The 27,941-nt window shown below is 43.9% G+C and overlaps 1 protein-coding gene across 8 annotated transcripts in view; it reads right to left on the bottom strand.

The window, feature by feature from the left end:
• Positions 1-461: 461 nt before the first annotated feature.
• HNRNPK (heterogeneous nuclear ribonucleoprotein K) overlaps positions 462-27,941 on the bottom strand; it is a 37,157-nt gene continuing 9,677 nt past the window's right edge. For 4 of the 8 annotated variants that reach the window (XM_078771753.1, XM_068107014.2, XM_068107012.2 and 1 more), the window contains 7 exons: positions 23,123-23,251; positions 22,380-22,717; positions 20,523-20,595; positions 20,161-20,176; positions 14,532-14,596; positions 13,393-13,562; positions 462-890 (listed from right to left, as the gene is read on the bottom strand). In XM_078771753.1, coding sequence (XP_078627879.1) covers positions 860-890; positions 13,393-13,562; positions 14,532-14,596; positions 20,161-20,176; positions 20,523-20,595; positions 22,380-22,717; positions 23,123-23,251 — 822 coding nt within the window. In that variant the 3' untranslated portion in view covers positions 462-859. The remainder of the gene's footprint in view (positions 891-13,392; positions 13,563-14,531; positions 14,597-20,160; positions 20,177-20,522; positions 20,596-22,379; positions 22,718-23,122; positions 23,252-27,941) is intronic. The other 4 variants (XM_078771754.1, XM_078771751.1, XM_068107013.2 and 1 more) reach the window with 1 other exon arrangement.

Below are 27,941 nucleotides of genomic sequence, written 5' to 3'. Positions count from 1 at the left end.
TAAGGTAATGTGTGGGTTAATGTAAGGTAATGTGTGGGTTAAAGATTAAATGAAATGAGGTTCTGATGAGATCATGGAGGCTGTGCACTGCTCGCTTCCACCTGACTATCAAGTCTGCCTTGCACTTTGCTTGTTGAACATGGAGTCTACCATTCTTTCAGATGAGGTTTTACTGGCCATCATGTCTGCTCTGCTCGTACATGGCTCATGGACAGTAAATACACAAATCACCTTTCCAAGATGTCTGGTAGTTATGTGCCGGTACTTTGGGTAAATTCCAAAAAACACCGGTAAGACAACAGCAAACCACCGAGCTTTAACAATGTCTGCTACCTACCATGAGGCTTACTTTGGCAGCAACAGAGATCAGTCTTGGAGTGATACTTGATGAGAATGAGAAACCTAAGAGCGAGTCTCTGAGCCATTAGACAGAGCCCAATTAAAGATGCCGAGTCCAAATATCACTTGCTTTAAAGGGTTGGTGATGAAAAAAAAAAATCACCATCTTTTATTAATAAAGAAATGATTTGGAAACAAAAACAGGCAAACTCTGCCTTGGGTTTACAGGGTCAACTATTTAAACGATCACCATACCACATTTGTATCAAACACAGTGGGAAAACATAAAGAGAAAGAAAGTCATTTGCTGTCAATTTTTTAAAACCCTGAAGACAAACATAGGGGAGGGGGGGCCGGGGGGGAGGTGGGGGGAACAATTACATATCCAGCCTTGAGGGAGAGATGCAAGAATCACGTCAAAATGCTGTGAGGAGCACACGCCTGTTTTGGGCAGAAGCCCTAAGGTCGAATGCAGCCATTCCTTGTTGACATCAGCACTCTGCTCCTGTTTACTTGCCCATCAGAAGCACTTGCCAGAGTATTGCTTGACACTGCAGACAAGAAAGCAAAAAGATTAATGAACAGGAATAAATAATTAAATTGATATATGTGGGGATATTACATGCCCAAACTGGGAATCGAACTCATATCATCTGGAAAACCGTACCAGTGCTCGAGAGCTCAAGAGCAGGGAGGGGGTGGGAGCTTTGTCGACCTCGGAAGGATGACAGGCTGAGTCAACCCCCTGGTGTTTATTCAACGATTGAACGGGTTTCAAACTCAGGATCCGAGGATCCCAAGTCAGCACCCGAACAGGTAAGCCAACACCAGGCTTACTTTACAGTCTAAACAAAGCCTTTGATGAACAAACAAAGTCTAAACAAACCCTTTACATCACAAAGCCTTTGATGCCAGTCTTCAACAACCGATACAGGCTGCATGTCCCTCACAATCATGTTTATCAGCATAAAGCGATACAGGCTCTCTGCTCACCTTCACTCTTTCATTCCTCTTTTCTCCCGCCTCTGGAACAAACTCCCACACTCCCTTCAATCCCACTCCTCCCTCCAGGTCTTTAAAACAGCTGTTCACCACCATCTCTTATCTTCCCCCATCCAAAACCTTGATCTTTTCTACCCCTGCTAATTCACCCTAGATCCATTTTGTTTGAAATTCCAACTTCTTTCCTGGAAGTCCTGGCAGTGTCCATATGTTTTATACCTCTTCCCCCCCCCCCCCCTTCCCAAGCCTCTCCTCCCCCCAAAGCCCTCTCCCTCCCACAGATCTCTTGATGTCCCTGCTCTCAAATGTTGTGTTTGTGTCCTTCCCCCTCTCTCCCAATCTTGGCTACCGCTCCCCATGTTATATGTTTTATGTGTCGGTTTGTCTTTGTGTGATTAATGTTAGCTCTTTCACGAGCCTCGATCTTGTATACAAAATATATATATATATATATATATATATAGTTAATGTGATTTTGGCTTGGGGAATCAGCGCCATACTTTTACAATTCAAGTATTTACAGAACATGCTTTGAATGATCGATTGTGATTTGTTGGTGTTGCAGACTTGAGTGTCTTTGATTTCACATTCTCAACTGTCACTAATTGGTACTCAGTCTGGTGCTTGGTTTTCAAATGCTTCAACATATTGGATGTATGGTGGTGACATGGAAACTCTATTGAACAAAGAAATCAAACTTTTGAGCTGTCTTCTTTATCCTTTCTGTAATAGTCCCAAACATGCGCTTGCTTCTGAACCTCTTGAACGACAGGTTGTTATAATTTACAAGACCTTCATGCGAATCAGTTAATCTGTTGCCTGGCCCCATCCATCTGCATGCCTTACCAGAGAGTTAATACACCAATCGAAGGGTGAAAAAAAAGAAAATTCTGACAGAAAGCACTTCTTTCTCGGAAGTATTTGGAATAAATATCAATTGCTTTCGATTACATGGCTGGAATCAAGAATCGAGCACTTGGGAATCAATTTCGCCCAACACTACGGTAACACCATTGTCTGCCCAACGACACCGCACACTCTCACCTGAAACAAGCTTATCTAAAACCTCCACGCTCTGTATCAAAGACATCACTTTCCTCAACTTTTTTGCACTTGGTTCAGTTCACCGCCAGGAAGTTTACCTCTTGAAAGCCAGAGTTAAGAACCACTAATGGAAATAATAACCATAAACAAACGAATTGATTTTGATGGTGTTGACGCAGAGATAGGTACAGTACAATAATTTATACTGCATGTCTAAGATACCACCCGCTGCAGCAACGCAGGTAATTTGCAATTAATTACACATGTAAAGTCCCCCCCCCCCCCACTTTTATTCATACTGGAAAATGTCCCACCCCCCCCCCCCCCCCCCCAATTCCATTATTCCAGGAATTTCAAGGGGGTTCAAGGACTGTTCAAGGTTTCAAGGACCCCTGCCTTCGATGCTGGCATCAATGGGGAGGAGGAAAATCCTCCTTAATTGACCCGCTGAATTGTCGAGAAAAGTGACACCAAAAAATGGCATCACCGGTACCCAGAGTGCTCTGGTGATTGATGTCACTCCCCCCCAAACTGTGGCGAATTTAAGTCAGGTCAGGTGTTTCATGTACTGTATTTGTCTACATGTTTGTATCAATCTATGTTGCAGCCCCTCCATAAGCTTTAGAGAAGTAAAAAATAAGCAAAACAGGGAAAAATGAAGAGTTTGCCAAGTGCCAACTGCCTAACTGCACCCACTTGTGTACCCTTCCATGAAGACGAGAGGCGGCTCCGTGCGGCAGACCGTGACTTGTTGTGCATGTGCAAGTGGTAAACAACAAAATGCGAAAGATGATGATGAATTGCGAAAGATGATGGGAATATTGCCTGTGATTGATGCTGTGAAGAGGAACAGGTTGAGATGGTTTGGTCATGTGTTGAGGAAGGATGAAAGTGACTGGTTGAGAAGAGTGATGGAAATTAATGTAGAAGGAAGTAGAGGACGGGGAAGACCGAGAAAGACTTGGCTAAAGATGGTGGAAGAAGAAATGCGGGCAAGGGGGTTAACAAGGAGAGATGCAGAAAATAGGGCAAAATGGAGAAGATTGTCATGGGGACCGCAAGGCTAACCCCCGCTCTAGCAGGGAAAATGGCCTTAAAATGCATGTTGTTGTTGTTGCAGCCCCTCCAGAAGCTTTAAAGTAAAAAATAAGCAAAACAGGGAAAAATGAAGAGTTTGCCAAGTGCCAACTGCCTAACTGCACCCACTTGTGTACCCTTCCATGAAGACGAGAGGCGGCTCCGTGCGGCAGACCGTGACTTGTTGTGCATGTGCAAGTGGTAAACAACAAAATCACTAGTCTTCCACACGGCCCCTGCCCAGCTCACCGTGCCTGCACACAGAACTAGAACGGCACTCTGCACAGCGTATACCTCTGCCAGGCTGAACAATGTACGTTTTGTATCCCACTGATAGGCCGGATCGACATCTGTACCTGAATCAAAAACTAACCAGCTTGTTATTGTCACGTACCTAATTCATCCACCAAGTTTTGGCATAATTCTTCAACTTTTTTGAAAATATTGTGCTCCATAAGCAATGATCAGTTTAAGTCGTATCAGGTTACATCTTGTCGTTTTAACGTCGTCAGTAAAGAGACATTATTATCAGTTTCAGTCACTGACAAGGAATACATGATGAGAATATGGAGAAAATAATTAATTACGGAGAAAAACCCTTATCGGCCATGTCACAGCACGTCAAGTGCGAGAAAAACCCTTATCGGCCATGTCACAGCACGTCAAGTGCGAGAAAAACCCTTATCGGCCATGTCACAGCACGTCAAGTGCGAGAAAAACCCTTATCGGCCATGTCACAGCACGTCAAGTGCGAGAAAAACCCTTATCGGCCATGTCACAGCACGTCAAGTGCGAGAAAAACCCTTATCGGCCATGTCACAGTACGTCAAGTGTGAGAAAAACCCTTATCGGCCATGTCACAGCACGTCAAGTGTGAGAAAAACCCTTATCGGCCATGTCACAGCACGTCAAGTGTGAGAAAAACCCTTATCGGCCATGTCACAGCACGTCAAGTGCGAGAAAAACCCTTATCGGCCATGTCACAGCACGTCAAGTGTGAGAAAAACCCTTATCGGCCATGTCACAGCACGTCAAGTGCGAGAAAAACCCTTATCGGCCATGTCACAGCACGTCAAGTGCGAGAAAAACCCTTATCGGCCATGTCACAGCACGTCAAGTGCGAGAAAAACCCTTATCGGCCATGTCACAGCACGTCAAGTGCGAGAAAAACCCTTATCGGCCATGTCACAGCACGTCAAGTGCGAGAAAAACCCTTATCGGCCATGTCACAGCACGTCAAGTGCGAGAAAAACCCTTATCGGCCATGTCACAGCACGTCAAGTGCGAGAAAAACCCTTATCGGCCATGTCACAGCACGTCAAGTGCGAGAAAAACCCTTATCGGCCATGTCACAGCACGTCAAGTGTGAGAAAAACCCTTATCGGCCATGTCACAGCACGTCAAGTGCGAGAAAAACCCTTATCGGCCATGTCACAGCACGTCAAGTGCGAGAAAAACCCTTATCGGCCATGTCACAGCACGTCAAGTGCGAGAAAAACCCTTATCGGCCATGTCACAGCACGTCAAGTGCGAGAAAAACCCTTATCGGCCATGTCACAGTACGTCAAGTGTGAGAAAAACCCTTATCGGCCATGTCACAGCACGTCAAGTGCGAGAAAAACCCTTATCGGCCATGTCACAGTACGTCAAGTGTGAGAAAAACCCTTATCGGCCATGTCACAGCACGTCAAGTGCGAGAAAAACCCTTATCGGCCATGTCACAGCACGTCAAGTGCGAGAAAAACCCTTATCGGCCATGTCACAGCACGTCAAGTGTGAGAAAAACCCTTATCGGCCATGTCACAGCACGTCAAGTGCGAGAAAAACCCTTATCGGCCATGTCACAGCACGTCAAGTGCGAGAAAAACCCTTATCGGCCATGTCACAGCACGTCAAGTGCGAGAAAAACCCTTATCGGCCATGTCACAGTACGTCAAGTGTGAGAAAAACCCTTATCGGCCATGTCACAGCACGTCAAGTGCGAGAAAAACCCTTATCGGCCATGTCACAGCACGTCAAGTGCGAGAAAAACCCTTATCGGCCATGTCACAGCACGTCAAGTGTGAGAAAAACCCTTATCGGCCATGTCACAGCACGTCAAGTGCGAGAAAAACCCTTATCGGCCATGTCACAGTACGTCAAGTGTGAGAAAAAATATTTTTCTGTTTTAAAATCGCTTCCGTGTTTCTTTATTTATTTACCATTGAGGTTCAGTGTGTCTCCAAGCCACAACATTTTTACCATTCGAACGTTTGTCATCAAATCTTCAACAACCTTTCCTCTATTATTTAGTATTCCTCATTAAAAGTAGTATTGCTGGTGTTGGCTTAGCGGTTAGGGTGCCGGCTTGGGATCCTAGGATCCTGGGTTCGAATCCCGGTCGATCGCTGAATTAACGCCAGGGGGGTTGACTCAGCCTGTCATTCCTTCCGAGGTCGGCAAATTGAGTACCAGCTTGCTGGGATGAATGATCCCGGTGTGTACCCCGGTTTAGAATAGGTACACCGTATCCCTGCGCATCGTAAGAGCGTGACCAAGGGTTGGCATCAGGAAGGGCATCCGGCCATAAAAACATTGCCTCAAACAGGGAACCATGATTGTCATGGGGCCCGCAAGGCTAACCCCCGCTCTAGCGGGGGAAAATGGCCTCAAAACGATCATTCATTCATTCCTCATTAAAATGTATAATTTGTGATTTAGTAAGACTTTACATATGGAGTACTGGAATGCTGGAACACATCTCCTGTATTTTAGTTATGGTAATTATTATGTAAAATAACTGACCAGTTTAAATCATATCAATTTAAGTCGTGCTTTCCAGGAACATAGCTCCGACTAAAACTGTTCATTTATCAGTACATCATTTTGACCCCATCTTTCAATGGTGAAGAATCACTTCCAAACTCAAGTTCATCGAACACGACATCCCCCACAAAGTGGAACTTCAATTTAAACTAGAACGACACTCAGTAGAGAGCATACCGCCACCAAGTGAACAGTTTAGGTTTTTGTATCCCAGAGTCGGCCAGAACATCACAATACAGAATCGCATTTATCAAAATCATCCGTCAATAACTTCTTGAAATATCGCGCTTTATATTGTTTTTGGCCTGATCTCCCAATGGTGAAGAATCAGTGGAATTCTAGAAGCTGGATCCGGATCCAGATCTTCACCAAAATCGAATCGATTCTTGTCACATACACAACCTGTCCACCAAGTTTAGTCCAAATCCGTACATAACGTTTTGAGATATCCTGCTATATGTTGGTTTTAGCCCCATCACTCAATGGGAAAGAATCACTTAAAAAATTAAATAATTATCATATCCGAATCCATATTCAGATCTTCACCAAAATCGAATCGATTTGTCCTTGTCAGACACCCAACCGGTCCACCAAATTTCGTCCAAATCCATCCATACCTTTGAGATAGCCTGCTATGTATCGTTTTTGGCTCGATCTCCCAATGGTGAAGAATCACTTTAAAAATTCTAGTAGCCGGATCCTGATCTTCACCAAAATCTAATCATTTCGTCCTCATCACATATGCTACCTCTCTGCCAAATTTCGTCCGAATCCGTCCACAACTGTTTGAGACATCTTGTTCACAAGCGGACAGACAGACAGACAGGGGTGAAAACATAACGTCCGTCCACCTTTGGTGGCGGAAGTAATAATATGGTGATTTTAATGATCGTTAAAAAACTCCAAAGTGTAGTGCGATTGAAGTAATCCAGAAGCAGTCCTGAACACCACTCCATTGAACCTTTGTTTAATTTGAAATAGTGAAAACTGCAGGTTTTTCAAAAGTATTATGAAGGCAGTTTGTGTTCTACAGTCCAAGTGTATAAATCAATTTAAATAAAATAAAGATTGTACATGTCGCATAAATAAGTAAATTCCAGTTTTACCGCCATTTTCTGCTGTGTCTATTGCATCACCTTATAGAGCACATTATATTAGTTATTCGTGCCTGCCATGTGTCCAATTATGACATCCTATACAACAGTACGCTTTCGAAAGATTTTCAATTGTTTTACTACCAGACAGGTAGACAGAGTAAAAATATTACCTCACTTCTCTCTACGCACGTGCGATCGGGACAATTTCTGAGCCAAGTACGTTAAAATGAGACTGGCCTTCCTGTCCATGTTCCGATTTGTACTGGGAATATAACATTGAATTGAAATAAAGTAGTAGTCCTGTCTTCTAGCTACACTGGTGCAACATCACCACCTTCCTTTATGTGGCCCGACAACCAGCCCTTTTGTCTTGTCAGTGTTCAATGCTATCCCCAAATCTCTTGCTGACTGGACAAAAGCATCTGTTGCTTGATCAAAGGCATATCTTGTGGCTGCATTGTTGCATCATCCGCAAACTGGAACCCTGTTACTCTCACTTTGTTTAACTGTGCCATTGCTGTATGGTCGCCAACAGCTTTCATGCCATGCTTGAACATCAGATGCACCGCTCCCTTCATTTGTAGACGAGGGCACTGAAATATACATTGAATGAGTTGGGTTCGAGGATATATCCCTGTCTAAGTACTACTACTACTAACAACTACTACTACTACTACTACCAACTTCTACCACTAACAACCACTACTACAACTGCTACTACTAACAACTGCTACTACTAACAACTGCTACTACTAACAACTGCTACTACTAACAACTACTACTACAACAACTACTACTACCACCAACTACAACTACCAACTACCAACTACAACTACAACTACAACTACTACTACTACCAACTACAACGACCAACTACTACTACTACCAACAACTACTACTACTACTACCAACAACTACTACTACTACTACCTGCATGGAAGATTGATGACGTGCCAACCAACTACGACCTACTACCAACTACTACTACCACTACTACCTACGACTACCAACTACTACTACTACTACTACTACTACTACTACTACTACTACTACTACTACTACTACTACCAACTACTACTACTACTACTACTACTACTACTACTACTACTACTACTACTACTACTACTACCTGCATGGAAGATTCTGAAGACGTGCAGCTTAATTAGTGGCACACATTTCTCCAGCACTTACCACAGGGAATGTCTGGGCACAAAGTCATAGGCCTTTAAATCCACAAACAGCATGATCAAGGAGTCATCATGCTCTCTGGTTTTCTCTACCAGCTGTTGAGCAGCAAAAATCAGAAACACACACACCCCACCCAGGGCCCTTCCGGAATCCACACTAGGACTCCTGAGACAGGATATTCTCCGCAACAGTCTAACTCGTTCCTTTAAAATTCTAGCAAAGACTTTATCGACTCCATCAAGAAGGCTGATGTCACACCAGTTATCACATATCTGAAGGTCACCTTTTTTAGGGATAGAAACCATCTCTGTGCCCTGCCAGTCACCAACGGCCATCTGTTCTTCTCATATTTGCATCAACCCAAGTAGTCTATTCCACAGCTTGGTTCCTCCACATATAATCAGCTTGGAAGGTGGGTAGGGACGCCGGTCTTCCGACCTCCCTTACGTCTCCGAAGCAAGTTTGCTTAGAGCTAAATCAAGCTCTTCAGATGGAGGAGGGCCATCAGGGCCCCAGTGGATTGGTTGCAATGGCACATCAATTATGTCTTCTCTATACTCACGAGGGAGTGACTACTACTATATGACTACTATACGTCTTCTCCATACTCAACCCCTAAAAGGGTTGGCGTCAGGAAGGGCATCCGGCCATAAAAACATTGCCTCAAGAAGAGAACCATGACAATTACAATGAGATATGGGCAGGGCACAGCCCGAAGTACCCCATGGGGGACCCCACTCCCTCTCGTCAAAACTCAAGGTGGGGAACCCGATCGAAGCAAGGGTGGAAATCACTCCATTTATGACGATGAAACGTCTGATGCCCGACGTGGGGATCAGTTTCTGAGGTTTGGGACGTGGAATGTAGGGACAATGACAGGGAGATCAGGAGAAGTGGTGGAAGTATTGGTCAGAAGAAGAGTGGACAAATGTTGTGTGCAGGAGACGAGATGGAAGGGAAGTGGTGTGAGAATGGTGAAGGGTAGGCAGGGACAGAAATACACGTTTGTGTGGCAAGGGTGCCCGGAGGGCGTGAATGGTGTTGGTGTGCTGTTTTCTGAGGAGTTTGTAGACAGTGTGGTGAGTGTGAATACAGTGAGTGATAGGTTGATGATGGTGAAAATGATGATTGGAAAGCTCTTGGTGAACGTCATCTGTGGTAGGAGGAGGTGTGCGGGATACGTGAAAGATGAGGAAGTTGTTGTGGTAGGAGGAGACCTAAATGGACATGTGGGAAGGAGTATGGACGGTTTTGAGGGAGTTCATGGGGGTTACGGATATGGTGTGAGAAATGGAGAAGGCGAAAGGATTTTGGAGTTTGCTGATGGAGCTGATTTGTTATACTCAGTTCCAGAAAGAGGATAATAAGCTTGTTACATACACGTCAGGTGGGTCGATGACAACCGTTGAATACCTGCTGGTGCATAGGCGAGATAGGGGGCACCTCCGGGACACAAAGGTGATCCCGGGGGAGGAGGCTGTTTCACAGCACCACTTGGTTGTCTGCGACATAAGGTTGAAAGATGCGAGGAGAGCTCGGCGGGTGAAGTACCAACCGAGAATGAAGGTGTGGAGGTTGAAAGAGGTGACAGGAAGGGAGGCATTAAAAGAGAGGCTGAGTATGGTAGAGGATGATGTGGTTGAGCTTGAAAGTGGTTGGATGTCAATGAAAGAAAGTCTGTTGGGAGCCGTTGGTGAGGTATGTGGATGGACAAAAGGACCACCGAGGCACTCGGAAACATGGTGGTGGGATGATGAAGTTGGAAAGAAGATTGACGATTAGAGGAAGAAGTTCAAGGAGTGGCAGAAGGCGAAGGGTACGGGGGCAGAAAAGGAAGAGCATGAAAGTTATAAGGCAGCCAAGAAGGCTGCAAAGAAAGAGGTAGCAAAGGCGCAGGAGGCATGTCGGAAAATGTTCTGAGAACGCTTGCATTTGGAAGAGGGTCAGAGAGCGGTATTCAGGATGGCAAAGCAGATAGCGAAAGAGAGGTGCGATGTGATGGGGTGAGTTGCTTGAAGGATGAAGTGGGACAAATCGTTGTGGACCCAGATGGAATTAAAGGAAGATGGAAGAGATATATGGAAATACTGTTGAATGCAGAGAATGAATGGGATGGCAACATAGAGAGTAACCCAGTTTTAGGACCGGCAGAGAAGATAACTGAGAAGGAAGTTGAGGAAGCGATTAAAGCAATGAAGAGTAGCAAAGCGGGAGGGCCGACGGGAGTTGTGGGAGATATGTTGAAGGCAGCAGGAAGTTAGGGTGTGAAGAGAATGACAGAGATCTGCAATCTGGTGGTGAAAGAAGGCCGCATTCCAGTGGATTGGGAACTGAGTACCCTCGTCCCTCTATACAAGGGGAAAGGTGACCCTCTGGAGTGTGGCTCGTACCGAGCGATAAAGTTATTGGAGCATGGAATGAAGGTATTGGAAAGGGTGTTGGAGAGGAGGATAAGGAAGAAAGTGAAGATTGACGAAATGCAGTTTGGATTTATGCCAGGAAGAGGAACGACAGACGCGCCTTTTATTGTGAGGCAGTTGCAGGAGAAGTACATGGAGAAGAGGAAGAAGTTGTTTCTTGGGTTTGTTGATCTGGAGAAAGCATTCGATAGGGTTCCACGTGAAGTAGTGACATGGGCATTGAGGAAGTTAGGAGTGGAGGAATGGTTGATCAGAGTAGTGATGGCAATGTACAAAAGAGCGCGCACAGCTGTAAGGACGAAGGACAGGAACAGTGGTGAGTTTGAGGTGAAGGTGGGAGTGCATCAGGGGTCGGTACTAAGTCCACTACTATTTGTAGCTGTGATGGAGGTGCTGGCTCGGAACGTAAAGGAGGGTTTACCGTGGGAGTTGTTGTATGCAGATGATCTGGTGTTGATTGCAGAAAGTATGGATGGACTGAAGGAGAAGATGAACAAGTGGAAGGAATGTATGGAGACGAAAGGTCTGAAGGTGAATATCGGAAAAACAAAGGTGATGGCAAGTGGTAAAGCATGTGGTGAGGTGGAAAGAACTGGGAAGTGGCCGTGTGCTATGTGCAGGAAGGGTGTCGGAGTGAACTCAATTCAATGTACAATGTGCGCTGAGTGGGTTCATCAAAAATGTAGTGGTCTGAGCGGGTCATTAACCAGTGTGGCAGCTACATTCAAGTGTAAGGTGTGCACAGAGGGAGCTGCAGATGGAGGAAATGTTGAGTTGGATCTTGGAGATGGCATGAAGCTGGAAGGTGTGAAAACATTTTGTTACCTAGGAGACATGCTGAATGGAGAAGGTGGATCAGACTCGGCAACGGTTGCAAGAGTGAGATGTGCATGGAAGAGGTTTCGGGAACTGAGTGGCGTGCTGACGAGGAGGGGAGTGTCGTTGAAGCTGAAGGGAAAGGTGTATGCTGCATGTGTGAGAAGTGTTATGATTTGTGGGAGCGAGACATGGGTAATGAACGTAGAGCAGCAACGAAGGCTGGAAAGGGTGGAAATGCGAATGGTTCGGTGGATGTGTGGAGTATCGTTGCGAGAGAGGAAGCCAAATGATGAATTGTGAAAGATGATGGGAATAGAGCCTGTGATGGATGCTGTGAAGAGAAACAGTTTGAGATGGTTTGGTCATGTGTTGAGGAAGGATGAAAGTGACTGGTTGAGAAGAGTTATGGAAATGAATGTGGAAGGAAGTAGAGGACGGGGAAGACTGAGAAAGACTTGGCTAAAGATGGTCGAAGAAGAAATGCGGGCAAGGGGGTTAACAAGGGGAGATGCAGAAAATAGGGCAAAATGGAGAACATTGTCATGGGGACCGCAAGGCTAATCCCCGCTCTTGCAGGGAAAATGGCCTTTTAAAATGCATGTTGTTGTTGTTTGTTGTATACTCACGAGGGACATTTAGAATCTTAAAATTCCTAGGGCAGCAAGATCTTACTTCATCTGAGCTCGGAGTTAAATCACCATTTTGTTTCAATGCAGCGCTTGGTCTAATGGGCCAGCGCGTGGCATAATCTTAATCCCTTTCAATCCTAATTATACGTACGCATCATTACTACGTCATCTCAAAATGCCTCCTGTAAAGTCATGCAAGTAGAACACAGCAGCTTTTAAGTTGGAAGTTGTTAAGTTCGCTGAGGAAAATGGTGGGAATTTGGCTGTGCACAGGAAATACGGTGTCAACGAGGATGTGTTCAGGACTGGCAGAGAGCGAAGGATATGTTGCGGACTACCAAGAAAATCAAGAAGGCTAATTGTGGCTGCAAAGGTGGACAAACATTGAGTGCTTGCATTACAAGTGTCAAGTGTTTATCTTTATAAAGGTGTAGTGAACTGTGACAACATGTCATGTGCCATGAGCCAATACTGATAATGATTCTGCAGCTTGTTTTAAATGCTGTACCTCAATATGATAACAAACATGTTGAAAAATATTGTCATTCCAAATTTATCCGAAAGGTCATCTCAAACAGTTTTGCTAACTACCAGAGTTGATCTCGCTTTGTATTGTACTTCAAATTGACTCATCTATGAATAAACGAAAGAAAAATGGGGAAATTAGCACATTTGACTTGTACGCAAAAAAAAAAAAAAAAAATTGTATTTTTTTTTTTACGGTATTTACAAAACATATATCCATCACCTTTCCGCTTCGATGAAGCAATCCTTCAAAACGTTGCACATAAAAAATACCAACAAGTAGATGTTGAGGCAAAAATTCAAAGGAGAGCCATTTACAGTAAGCAGGGAAATAAATTAAAATATGTCATTCAGAATAATCCCAAATCCCCTCTTACCCATTCAAGAGAAAGCACAAAACCAAAACTGCGCTGGTCAACATTATTCTTTTATGAGACCATGACACACCTGTTCTGCAACAGAAACTGTGCATTTTGGATCTGGTCTTGGATTCCTGTGATGGTGATTATACGGTCCTCTGATCCTTCAAGGGGCTCATCGATCTTAATGGAAGCGCCGGACTCGGAGCGAATCTGCCTAATGCGCAGTCCTCCTTTGCCGATGATGGAACCGGCAAGCTGAAGGGAATAAATAATGCCAGAATCAATAAAAACATACAAACAAATAAAAGAAGAAGACGTCGTGCAGAGCACGATACTTGCAAAATCCACCCCTCCCCCCAAAAAAGTTACCATGGATACATCAAATTGTCTATTCCATTAAGATTAAAATTGACGATCTCAATCAAAGCTCGGGTCAATCGGATTAAAATTTATGATTTTTCAGATGAAAATTGACATTTTAAGTTTGACTTATTTGAAGTTTTAATTCAACCTTAATTTAGTTGAATTTTAATTTGAAGTTTTAACTTAATTGAAGTTTGATATTAGAGTTGACCTTTGACGTCAAGTATTGTTGGTTTCCCAATTCAGTGATGCACTATGCAATTGGTTTAATTTTCAAGTCAATCGCGTGAAAATTGATTTTGGAAGTTCGACCTTGAGTTGACCTTTGAACTTTTGCACTCAAAAATAGTTGGTTTCCCAATTTGGTGACTCAATGTGCAAATGATGCTCGATTTTCAAGTCAATCGGATGAAAAATGGCAATTTTAGAAATTTGACCCCAAGATGACCTTTGACCTCAAAATCAATGGGCTAATTTTTTTTTCCTTATGACGAACTCTACCATCTGGTGAAGTTTCGTGAAGATCGGTTTAAAATTGTGACCTGTAGGCAAGTATAAGTGAGCGGACAGACAGACAGAGACACAGACACACAATTTTTTTGCCAAGTAATAATGCACAAGACCAACCAATATACTTGAGGAATCTTCGATTTTGCGAGTAACAAGCAATAAAAAGCATGTCATTTCACCTTCTCACAAAATATGCCAAAAATGTCAGGGCAGATTGCACAATTAACGTCACACCGCATTACCTCAGAAATATCTCGATAAAGTTCAAAATCAAACTTCAGGACAAGAAAGAGCCTGTTTGGACAACTTGACGAGGAAAAAAAGCCAAAGCAGGAAAGGCTCGTAACTTACATCCTTGGGGATGGAGACTTGGGAACTCATAATAGGACCCCCAATTCCACCATAACTGCACCCTGCTGGAGGAGGAAACATAGTGACAAGAGGCGACACCATTTTGTGCAAAGACAAACCAACTGTGAACACCTGAACACATCATAATCTCTGCAATGCCTCTCCTATCCCCATTATGTGTGAATTAAACAGGTAAATTCATTTTTCATACCTAGCATTGTTTAGGGATAATTAATCGGTCTTTCATTATTTTCTAATTGTATTTCATTGCATCATTGTTCATTGATGGCACATTTGAAAAAAATTGTATTTTTAAATGATCATTTTTTGTTTGCTTAATTTTCTTTTACGATGCAATTCACGCGAAATTTGAAATGCTGTTGCGATACATGGAATTCAATAAACCATTTTATTAGGTTTACTCTCCATGAAATGGAGTAACCTATTATTTCTGCTAGAGTTTTTCTTCTTCTTCTTCTTCTTATTATTCCGCCCTATTTTGCACCTCCGAAAACTTCATAATTAAGTTTCTCAGCAGCCGCTGGTCGGATTGACAGGAATTTTTCATCAAATGATCGACTAGGCTCGTATAATTTTTTAAATGCTAATTATGACGTCATAGGTCACGTGGTATGGGCGCCATCTTGTAAAACATCTTCAACTTTGCCCCTCTGTATCTCCGAAACGGCTCAATGGAAAAATTTGAGGAATGGCTCATTCTAAAGAACTCTGCAATGGGAACAAAAAACATGTTTATTGAGTATATTTAAAATGCTAACGTTAAGAGGTTAGAATTCGTCAAACACAATTTTTCTCCCCTGAAAATGAGATTTTTTCCCCCCAGATGCTTAGTTTAAAAAAAAACTCAGAATGCAAAAAAATTCGAAGTCATACGTCACATGGTTCGGCCGCCATCTTGTTTTTCGTGAAAAACCACGGAAACCCCTTTTTCTCCGCAACGGCTGAACGGATCGAGCCCAAACTTGGCATGCATATTCGCACACCCATGACGAACAAAAAAGCCTCCCAGCACGACGTCATCCGACACATGGTTTCAGTTATGACGTTTTTAAGCACAAACTAGAAATGGTATCACCTCCATAATTTGTGAAGATAGAGTGGAAACTTTACACAAATGTTTCTCATGGGGGGATGTTTCAATGTTACTTGAGACGTTTTGACAAGTCACATGGTTTGGCCGCAATAAATAATGGAAGGAAAATTTTAAAAAACTTGTAACTCTTGAACCACTGCATTGATTGACTTGAATTTTTAATGCAATGTAGCTCTCATCAAGCGGAACAACACAACAACAACATGCATTTTAAGGCCATGTTCCCTGCTAGAGCGGGGGTTAGCCTTGCGGTCCCCATGACAATCTTCTCCATTTTGCCCTATTTTCTGCATCTCTCCTTGTTAACCCCCTTGCCCGCATTTCTTCTTCCACCATCTTTAGCCAAGTCTTTCTCGGTCTTCCCCGTCCTCTACTTCCTTCTACATTAACTTCCATCACTCTTCTCAACCAGTCACTTTCATCCTTCCTCAATACATGACCAAACCATCTCAACCTGTTCCTCTTCACAGCATCAATCACAGGCAATATTCCCATCATCTTTCGCAATTCATCATTTGTCTTCCTCTCTCTCAACGATACTCCGCACATCCATCGAACCATTCGCATTTCCACCCTTTCCAGCCTTCGTTGCTGCTCTACGTTCATTACCCATGTCTCGCTCCCATAAATCATAACACTTCTCACACATGCAGCATACACCTTTCCCTTCAGCTTCAGCGACACTCTCCTCCTCATCAGCACGCCACTCAGTTCCCGAAACTTCTTCCATGCACATCTCACTCGAGCAACCGTTGCCGAGTCTGATCCACCTTCTCCATTCAGCATGTCTCCGAGGTAGCAAAATGTTTTCACACCTTCCAGCTTCACGCCGTCTCCAAGATCCAACTCAACATTTCCTCCATCTGCAGCTCCCTCTGTGCACACCTTACATTTGAATGTAGCTGCCACACTGGTTAATGACCCTCTCAGACCACTACATTTTTGATGAACCCACTCAGCACACATTGTACATTGAATGGAGTTCACCCCGACACCCTTCCTGCACATAGCACACGGCCACTTCCCAGTTCTTTCCACCTCACCACATGCTTTACCACTTGCCATCACCTTTGTCTTTCCGATATTCACCTTCGGACCTTTTGTCTCCATACATTCCTTCCACTTGTTCATCTTTTCCTTCAGTCCATCCATACTTTCCGCAATCAACACCAGATCATCTGCATACAACAACTCCCACGGGAAACCCTCCTTTACGGTCTGAGCCAGCACCTCCATCACAGCTACAAATAGTAGTGGACTTAGTACCGACCCCTGATGCACTCCCACCTTCACCTCAAACTCACCACTGTTCCCGTCCTTCGTCCTTACAGCTGTGCGTGCTCTTTTGTACATTGCCATCACTACTCTGATCAACCATTCCTCCACTCCTAACTTCCTCAATGCCCATGTCAATACTTTGCGTGGAACCCTATCGAATGCTTTCTCCAGATCATCAAACCCAAAAAACAACTTCTTCCTCTTATCCATGTACTTCTCCTGCAACTGCCTCACAATGAAAAGCGCATCTGTCGTTCCTCTTCCTGGCATAAATCCAAACTGCATTTCGTCGATCTTCACTTTCTTCCTTATCCTCCTCTCCAACACCCTTTCCAATACCTTCATTCCATGCTCCAATAACTTTATCGCTCGGTACGAGCCACACTCCAGAGGGTACTCAGTTCCCAATCCACTGGAATGCGGCCTTTTTTCACCGCCAAATTACAGATCTCTGTCATTCTCTTCACACCCCAACTTCCTGCTGCCTTCAACATATCTCCCACAACTCCCGTCGGCCCTCCCGCTTTTCCACTCTTCATTGCTTTTATCGCTTCCTCAACTTCCTTCTCAGTTATCTTCTCTACCGGTCCTAAAACTGGGTTACTCTCTATGTTGCCATCCCATTCATTCTCTGTATTCAACAGCATTTCCATATATCTTTTCCATCTTCCTTTAATTCCATCTGGGTCGACAACGATTTGTCCCACTTCATCCTTCAAGCAACTCACCCCCATCACATCACACCTCTTTCGCTATCTGCTTTGCAATCCTGAATACTGCTTTCTGACCCTCTTCTGAATCCAAGCGTTCTCCGAACATTTTCCTACATGCCTCCTGCGCCTTTGCTACCTCTTTCTTTGCAGCCTTCCTGGCTGCCTTATAACTTTCATGCTCTGCTGTTTCTGCTCCCGTACCCTTCGCCTTCTGCCACTCTTTGAACTTCTTCCTCTTCTCGTCAATCCTCTTTCCAACCTCAACATCCCACCACCATGTTTCCGAATGCCTCGGTGGTCCTTTTGTCCATCCACATACCTCACCAACGGCGCCCAACAGACTAGCTTTCATTGACATCCAACCACTTTCAAGCTCAACCACATCATCCTCTACCCTACTCAGCCTCTCTTTTAATGCCTCCCTTACTGTCACCTCTTTCAACCTCCACACCTTCATTCTCGGTTGGTACTTCACCCGCCGAGCTCTCCTCGCACCTTTCACCCTTATGTCGCAGACAACCAAGTGGTGCTGTGAAACAGCCTCCTCCCCCGGGATCACCTTTGTGTCCCGGAGGTGCCCCCTATCTCGCCGACGCACCATCAGGTAGTCAACGGTTGTCGTCGACCCACCTGACGTGTATGCGGAACAAGTGCACAAAATTTCAAGATGATTGGATGTGCGATCTCGAAGCTATGTCTTTATTGTTGAAAGAAGAAGAAACGCACCATTTTGTCCTTCCAGGATGTGATTACGATCACCCGACCTCTCGTGGTTATTTTAACCTCAAATAAAATTATAATTGAAGATTTGTCAACAGCTGAGGTATATTAACAAACAAAGAAAACAGATTTGGTCAAATTGACTTTTTTTTAACTCGATCGCATTTGACACAGTTGTGAGATGCTCAAGAAGAAGAAACCTCGTTTGGCTTCTCAGATAAAATAAATAATTCTGGCTCTGCAATTTCACGTTTATTTTATTTTAAAAATGGCTTTTTCTGCAAGCATTGCACGGATTGACGTGAAATTTTCACCACAGGTGCGCCCATAGGATGTGTGTGTGTGTGCGTGTGGATGTGCGTGTGGATGTCTGTGTGTGTGTGTGGGTGTGGGGGGGGGGGGGTGGATATGTGTGTGTGTGAGGGGGGGGGGTTGGGGTGTGCGTGTGGAGGGGGGTGGGGGGGCGGATGTATGTGTGTGTGTATGTGTGGAGGTGGGGGGGGGTGTGTGTGTATGTGTGGGGGGAGGGGTGTTTGTGTGTGTGTGTGTGTGTGTGTGTGTAGGGGGGGATGTGTGTGGGTGTGTGTATGTGTGTGTGTGTGGGAGGGGGGGGATAGGGGAAATGTGTGTGTGTGTGGGGATGTGTGTGTGTGTGTACGTGTGTGTGTGTGTTGGGGATGGGGGTGTGGGGGGATGTGTGTGTGTGTGTGTGTGTGTGTGTGTGTGTTGGGGGTGGGCGTGTGGGGGGATGTGTGCGTGTGAAGGGGGGGATGTGTGTGTGTGTGTGTGTATGGAATAAAAGTGAATAAAATAAATGTGAATCGAGAATAAAAGAATAAAAAATGTGAATAAAAGATAAAACAAGAGAATAGAATTGTGAATAAAAGAGAATAAAAGAGAGATATTAAAAAAAAAAAAAGTGTTTAAAGGGAGATAGAATGTGAATTATTTATTACCAAAATAATTACCAAAAAAAACTTACCAAAAAAAAAAAAAAGAATAAAAGAGAGATAGAATAAAATAAAATAAAAAAGAGAACAGATAAATATTGAATAAGAGATAGAATGTGAATGAATAAAAGAGAGATAGAATGTGAATAAAAGAGAATAAAAATAAAAAGAATTGTGAATAAAAATAACTGAATAACTGAGAATAACTGTGAATAATAATAACTATGAATAAAAGAGAGAGATAGAATTGTGAGGAACAGAAATGACAAAACGAGGTCGCATCGGGGTTGTGTCAAAGCATGTCCAATGAAAGTGGGGTTGTATCAAAAGTGGGGTTATATCAAAAGTGGGTGCGAGTAAACCGGTCATCACTGCCAGCAGTTTTAAAGTGGCAGTTCTAATTATTATTATTATTATTATTATACAAATGAACGCAAGTATATACTGCAGTAGAATCATTACAACATGTTGTTTGAGAATATTTTGATTAATAATACCTCCCAATGGCAGGTGGCTCAATCCCTCTCCGGTACCTGCACGTCATTTTATCCTTCACTCTTGAAGGACAAGGTCACATGAATACTGTTCGTGCTAAGACAGAGTTCCATAACCCCTCCCCGATGTGCTCACAAGCAGCAGTGTTCTTTAAAAAATTATACCAGCCGGATCCGAATCCAGATCTTCACCAAAATATAATAATTTCTTCCCTGCCACACACCCAGCCTCTCCGCCAAATTTCGTCCGAATCCGTCCACAACCTTTTGAGATATCTTGTTCACAGACAGACAGACATACAGAGGTGAAAACATATCCTCCATCCACATTCGGTGGCGGAGGTAAAAATGATAACTTACCATATGCCATTTGTCCCTAAGAAAAAGATGGGGAAAAATAAAAAAATGAATAGACATTCGGCAAAGAACAATCACAAGATAACGTGTCAGTAAAAATAATATTAAAAAAAGACAAGACAAGATATTTTAATCCACTCGACTTGCACAGTTGTACACATGCACCAGGCTGCAATTTTATGATAAAAAGCTATATTGTTGCCTTTGGTATAAAGACAGGAAAGTAACCAAAGAAATGCTTTCAAGAAAAAGGCAAAGCATTGCTAATTTGCATATATGAAGATTTGAATAATTCTCACTTCGCCAGAGACCAAATTTTTAAACAAGATTATACAAGTGCACTTAAGCTATGTCAGCAGACATACCATGTCTTCATCTTCATAGCCTCCCGAGTATGCTGGTGGTCGGCCTACGCTGTACCCTGGTCGCCCCTGGTCCCTGTCACACGGAGGCAAACATCTCATTTATAGTATCAGGGCTGGCCATGATGGCATGCCAGCTACCCCGATATCCTTCTACTTGAGCTGCCCACATACTAGGAGCGATCCTCCATTCCCAACAACCACAAAAGGAGGAGGGGAAAAGAGGCCGGAAGAATTCCAGATGCGACCTTGGCAGTGTTTTTCTTGCAGACATATTTCAAGATGTCAAAGTGACTGTCACTATGGTAGAAAAGATAAAGTCTTAAAACCAGGAGCTGGGAGGTGGATCATCTTGAAATCAATTAGAGAACATTGAAGCTAAACTAATAAGCCAACAACTTATTCTTACTACAAAGGTTTTGCTTTGAGTCTTGTCTTTTTCCCAATGATCCAAGGCTCACAGAGGAGCTTGTAACATAAAACGGACAAAGACACGAGGAGAGAGTGGACACATCAAAGTACAAGTGCTTTGAGGTTCCCATCATCGTTATCATCAATCAATCAATTTGTTTCATAGCACAAGAGCACATCTAAAGACGACGAGCTGTGTTGTTGGGATAGGCTAACTGAGTGGCGACCACAATATCGTCAGATGTGGGTGCATTAAAGGAAAAACCTATTGCATGCAATTGTCCTGATACATAGAACCGTGGGCTTAACCAGAGGAAGTCGATAAAGCTCATGTAGTTGGGAAAATAAAACTCCAGCGATTAATCGGATGTGGTGGTGCGTACACGTTGATACATCTGCACAAGCCCAGGTAAAATATTGCCAGGGTCACATCTAGTTAGTGCTCGGGAAGGTGCAGTCCACACGTTGATCAAGAGACTGGTGAAGCGAAGCCCGTAGAACTTCAAAACAACTGCTTCTTATGAAAGGGTCAACGATTATCATAAAGGCGAGATGGATTTCAGATTGCAAGCAATGACGTTGTTTTGACTGAAGGCTATGACCTCGGTAATCAGTTCAAAACATCCCTCACTCCCTCTTAATCTTGTATTTTGTTTATGTACTTTTAAGTCTACAACAGCCAAGTACAATCACAGGACAACGTTGTTGCAAAAAATATATAACAAGCATGCTGGAATGCGTGCTACTGGAGAATAACTTGCAAGCAGTGTTTTTTTTTATTATTCATGGCCAAAATAATCACACCACGTTGTTTGCCAGGAGATCAGTCGATGGATCCAATTGTCATTGCAAAAAAAGCCATCTCCGAAAGTTGATATCGTTCGTCTTGGTTCGAAACATTATCACATGCGTTTTCAAAAAGTAATCTTCGTGGCACGAGTGTTTGTCGTCATTATTTTCGGGAAGTGCAGGCAGTGTCAATTTTATGGCGTAGATATTTTGAATAGAACAATGTCGGTACATCATTTATTTTTTAATGTAACACTCCATTTCATGGAACACTTTTGCAACATCAATATATTTGGAAGAAAGCGAGATACTTTCAATAATGGGAAGGCATGAAAAGGAAATAGTAGTTCGCATTTGCATTAAAGGCCAAATAATAATGACCTTCATGTACTCTAGGTTAGTCACGAAACTGCTGCCAAAAAAAAAAAAAGAGACTTGCTGAAACAGATAAGCCACAATTGTACAATGGCCTCATAAATTTCACAAAAATAAAATTAAGACCTTCCTAATGACCTTGTGACGTACGTAGCTTTAAATGACCTTCCCAATACACTCGATGCAATCAATGTGCGCAAGGCAGGATAAACACAGCTCTTTGCAACCAAGAACACAATTAAAGTTTACCAAACCACCCAGCCGCTTTAGCACAATTATTCTTACCCTCCTAAACGTCCAGCACGAAGAGGTGGTGGTGGTGGTGGTGGTCCACTGCGGCGGGATGGTGGATGGGAATCATAGCCCATGTCACCTCCCCCTCCTGGAGATGGGGGACCTCCATAGCGGCCTCTATGTGGTGGCGGAGGTCCAGGTGGTGGAGGCAAGTATCGCCCACTACGCTCAAAGCGCCCACCATGTGGAGGGAATGGTGGGCCTCCACGGCCACGGGGTGCTGGACGGCCCCAGCCACGGTCATCGTACATAGCAGTGAATCCACCATAGTCATAGGTCTCGTCATAAAAGTTGGGATCATAAGGAAGCAAATGCCCTTTTATATCAGACTGGGGTGGGAGATGGGATGGGGTGGAGGATGAGAGAGTGGGAAATGGGATGGGGTGGAGGACGAGAGAGTGGGAAATGGGATGGGGTGGAGGATGAGAGAGTGGGAAATGGGATGGGGTAGAGGATGAGAAGGAGGGGGTGATAAGGACACCATTTCTAAAAAAAAAATTCAACAAAGAAAATCGTTTAAATTCCATACAAACTCACAAACATTGCATGTTAATGATAGATGTTGATGATACTTTAACGTTCTGCCTATTCTATGATTCAAAGTTGGAGTTGTTTCAACTTTTTTCCAGTTCCGTTGTCACCTAATGTATGAAGTGTGTGCAAAAGTACAAAGCTGAAACAAAGTAATGGGTTGGTCCAATAAATTAAATACCGAATACAAGCACGACGCCCACCTTCTGCAGGTCATACATAATGCTCTTGACACATTCCACAACATTATCTGGTGTGCCGCCAATGAGAACCACACGATCCGTGGAGCGAGGACAGCACTCCTGGAACACCTTGATTGTCGTCGATGTTCTCTGGAACCAAATGGGCACAAAGGTCAAACTGTCAACTCGTCTTTTATACTTTTAACCACATCCCCAAGATTCATTTAAAAAAACTAAAGATTAGGACACAACAAGCATCCTCCATGAAGCAAACGCACCATTTTTCTGTGCTGCATAAAATCTCAAGTGTGTGCTACTTCGATCTACAATGCGTTATCCTCCCTCTTCTTCTTTCGTCTGCAGAACATGGCTGCCAGTAGCATCATTTGCTGGGGGCACAGCTGTGCCCATTGGTTGGAGTAGGAATTTGGACTTTTGTTTTATTTCATTTTCTATACAAAGTTGAGACTCAGGGAGGAGCTAGAACAGAGAAGGGATCAGGATGTAACGGCACAGAATGAAAAGTAGTGTGAAAGTGATAGGCCCAATATCATTGAAGATTCCAATGATATTGAAGGCCTTGGTTTCCACGGCTTTCAATCTGAGTAAGGTGTGAGAGGCAGGGACGCCAGCCCAGAGAGGAGAAGCTGCGGATAAAGGCTTCATAGGTCAGGTGTGCCAAGGCAGGACTTTGCATGATGGAGGATGCCCAGTCAGCGACTGGCTTTGGAGGCAAACTTGGAAGTGTGGCTTGCCCAAGAGAGGCTCAAAAGTTTAAGCAACTGAACTTCAAGAGGATTGTCAAGAAATTAGATTATGATGGTCTGACTTTCGGAGAGACACCGTAAAGAGTGCGAGATTTCTCAGCATCGAAAGATGTATTCCAAGTGTTGACCAGCTCGAGATTCTATCAAGGTCTGCAGAAAGGGAAGAGGCTGCTGCCTGCTTATCTGAAGGAGGGATGTTACTTACAGCAAAGGGTGGGTGGAGTCATCAGCAACGAGATATATGATTTCCCAGAATCAGAGTTCATTAATGAAGATTAGGAATAGGACTAGTCCCATAACACTGTGTCAGGGCACTCCAGCCTTGACAGGGAGAGGAGATGACAGGATTCTGTTGAGAGCCACGAATTGGCTACAAGATTAGGAGAGGTCAGTAAGCCATGTATGGAGTTCACTTTGGATGCCTGAAGCGGAGGGTTTGGAGAGCAAGGATAGGTGCCACACTGCCAAAAGCACAAGAGAGAGACGGTACTGATCTCATGTCTGACAACGAATTTATGATGTGAGATGAGGCCGTTGGAGAAGAAGGATTTGAGGTCAACTGCCATGATGGATTTCAGTACCTTGCTGATGAATGAAAGTACGCTCAGCTCAATATGCGCTATATCAAATGGTCATGTAACATGTGGTAAAGTTTCAATTTCCTATGTTGAACTGTTTTAGATGTACGTTCTTTCTTAAAATGCAGACACGAACGTACGCGCCTGCTTGCTTAACCCCACTCTTCACTTCGCAAACATGTGGTAAAGCGACAGAGCCCAGGAGCAGTTGGGTACGACTGGGTCAGGTTGTTACAGAGTGAGGGTTTGGAGACAAAAGATTCAGAGGAAAACACAATAGAGGCAATCAGCCTTCACATGAGTGGAGTTGGCTTTGGTGCCATTTGAAGGGAAGGGATGGAGCGAGAGCATACTCCAGAAAAGAACAGGTTTTAGAGGAGGAAGACAAGTTTGAGAGTTCAGCCTTGAGGTTGTCCAGCTGTTGTGTTCTGGCTTTCGTGAGAGTGGAAACAATTGTTCTGGGCTTTGTGGAATGATTTGAGATTGCTTTCTTCAGATTCACCTTCCAGGAAGAGGAAAGTAATTTGAAGGCAAATGCCTTACCACACGATTCTGTGTTCCATAGGAAGGAAAGAAGTGGATGATAATTGAAGGGGATGATAATTGAAGGGGATGATAATTGAAGGGGATGATAATTGAAGGGGATGGATCTGTGGAGAAGAGTGATAATTTGCATATTTAGTCAGGGTGTTGGTGACAATTTGCCGACTCTTTGTGACTGACACTGTGGGATCTTTAATGTGCACTAACTGATGCTGGCAGAGGGAATGCTCCGTTCAACGTTGTTTCGATGGACACACAGGATTCCTCGCCCTGCCTGTGAAATACCAGGGTGGTAGTTTATAGCTGGGCCCGAAATTCAAACCCAGGTAAGGCAGCTCAGAGGTGAGTCTGCATACCTCAAAGCAATCGTGCCAGCCCTGGCAATTCCGATGAAACACCTAACAATTAGCTGTTGGGACAACAATGAAAAGGTATATCCAGACTGTGCTGCATTTATTTTCACTATTTGTACAGGTCAGAAAACAAGAGACGACGTTCAGAGACGACGTTCAGAGACGACGATGAAAAACTCCAAGGCTTTCCTAAAATAACTATCACTCCAAATATATATAATCAAGATACTGAGATGAGCAGACTGCATTTGCAAACTCACTTGAGGAAAGTGCTTTAACCAAAAACTAGACTACTATTCCACAAAATAGTGACAAATCAATCAAAATGTGCAAGTGAACCGTGTGGTGCTGCACAAAATCCAGTCGTGGGGGGTAGCAAGGAAAGCTTGTTGTTTGTCCTGCTTCAATTATCTATAGTTTTATTATTCCGTTAACATCATCCGCATCTTTAACTTACTGTGCACAGCTACAACCCTTGTAGATTTTTTTTTTTTTCTTCGATACAAGATTGAGGCTCGTGAAAGAGCTAACATTAATCACGAAAAGACAAACTGACACGCAAAACATATGACAAAGGGAGCGGGAGACAAGATGGGGAGAGAGAGGGAAGCACACAAGTACAACATTTGAGAGCAGGGACATCGGGAGATCTGCGGGAGGGAGAGGGCTTGGGCGGCGGCATGGGAAAGGGGGGCGGAGGGGGGGGGTTGGAGGGTGGGAGAGGTAAAAAACACATGGACACTGCTAAGACTTCCAGGAAATAAGTCGGTATTTCAAAAAAGTGGATCTGGGGTGAATCTACGGGGGTAGAAAAGATCAAGGTTTTGGAGGGGCGAAGATAAGAGATGGTGGGAAACAGCTGTTTTAAAGACCTGGAGGGAGGAGTGGGATTGAAGAGAGTGAGAGAGTTTGTTCCAGAGGTGGGAGAAAAGAGGAATGAAAGAGTGAAGGTGAATAGAGTCTTGATTTTGGCAGTTTCACCATAAGAGGGTTGCAGGCAGATCTTGTGCGACCTATAGGAATATTTGGGGGACAGAGCACAGAGAGAGGTGGGGGAACTTGGCCGGAGAAGAGTTGGTAGAAGACAGAAAGACCACCAACCATTGAGCTGCGGATGAAAGCCTTATATGTGGGGAGGAGCTCAGGTGTGCCAAGAAAGGTCTTCGCACGACGGAGGATGCCCATTCGGCGAATGGCTTTGGAGGCCAGCTTGGAAATGTGGTTTTCCCAAGAAAGATAATAGCAGATAGTGAGACCCAAAAGCTTGAGCGACAGAACTTCTTGGAGAGGATTGTTGAGAAAGTGGATGGGAGAGTTTTCCCGTCGGTCTTTTCGGAGAGACATCGTAAGAGTGTGAGATTTGTCAGGATTGAAAGACATGTTCCACTTGTTTGACCAGTCTGTGATTTTGTCCAGGTCTGCAGAGAGTGAGGAGGCTGCAGACTGCCGATCTGAGGGATGAGGAATGGAGCGGCAGATAGTGGAGTCATCAGCAAAGAGATAGAGGATTATCCAGAGTCGGAGAGATCATTGATGAAGACCAGAAATAGCACAGGGCCCAGAACACTACCTTGGGGAACTCCAGCCTGAACAGGAAGGAGAGATGAGAGAAATCCATTCAGGGCCACACGTTGACTACGACCAGAGAGGAAGTCCGCAAGCCATGAGTGGAGATTTCCATGGATACCAGAGGAGATGAGTTTGGTGAGCAGAGCTGGGTGCCAGACCGTATCGAAGGCACGTGATATGTGAAGGGAGACAGCTCTGATTTCCTGTTTGGCATTGAGGACCTCCATCCATTGTTGAGACAGACAAGTTTCGTCTGAATCCATAACTTTGAGATATCTTGTTCACAAACAGAAAAAAGTGAAAACATAGCCACAGTCCACCTTTTGTGGTGGAGGTAACAAGTCTCAACATGGCTTGTACATTTTTGGTAAATAATTACAGTGCAAACTATAGTGTTCAAAGAGGGTCTTACCCCATGCAGTCTTGAGAAAAAGGACATGGGAAGGGTCTTTCAAACTCTTGTTTTGTATTTCAGAGCACAATCTATATTCCTACGAGTTGCAATTTTGTTTGAATCTCAATAATTCCCAACGCTGCGAGCACAAGCGGCACATTTGATTGGTTGAGATGGTGTAAAATGGTGTGATATTTTGTCCAAGTACTGATAAACTGGAGGCTTTCGGAAGTGCAAGAAGGCGATTGGTGTTCTGCAGTGTTTAATTGTTTACTTGAATTGGAATAAAATAAAGGTTTTAAAGGCTGCAGAAGGTAGAAAAGAAAAACTTTTTTTTGGAAGTTTTCCACCATTGCTGTAGTCTTTTACACCATCTTATTTAACACGTTCAATTAGGTTTTCGTGCCTGTGGTTTGTGTCCTTCAATGACGTCCCGAAAAACTGCAAGTGTCATGTTTGGAATGATTTTAAATTTTAACTACCAAAAAGGTGAACGGACTGATGCAATTACCTTAGTCCTCTATAAGCATGGCGTGCTCGGGACGAGATTCCATACAATTTGCCAAATTCAAAGACAAGGCACTGTTAAACTGCAGGTTTGCGTCCAATTCTTGCTCTAGTGTCAAGATATAAAAT

This window comes from Myxine glutinosa, chromosome 2 (assembly GCF_964187855.1).
Source record: "Myxine glutinosa chromosome 2, kmMyxGlut1.1, whole genome shotgun sequence".
Lineage (NCBI taxonomy): Eukaryota > Metazoa > Chordata > Myxini > Myxiniformes > Myxinidae > Myxine > Myxine glutinosa.
Note: the sequence above shows the minus strand (reverse complement) of the source record. Positions and strands in the feature narration are given on the sequence as shown.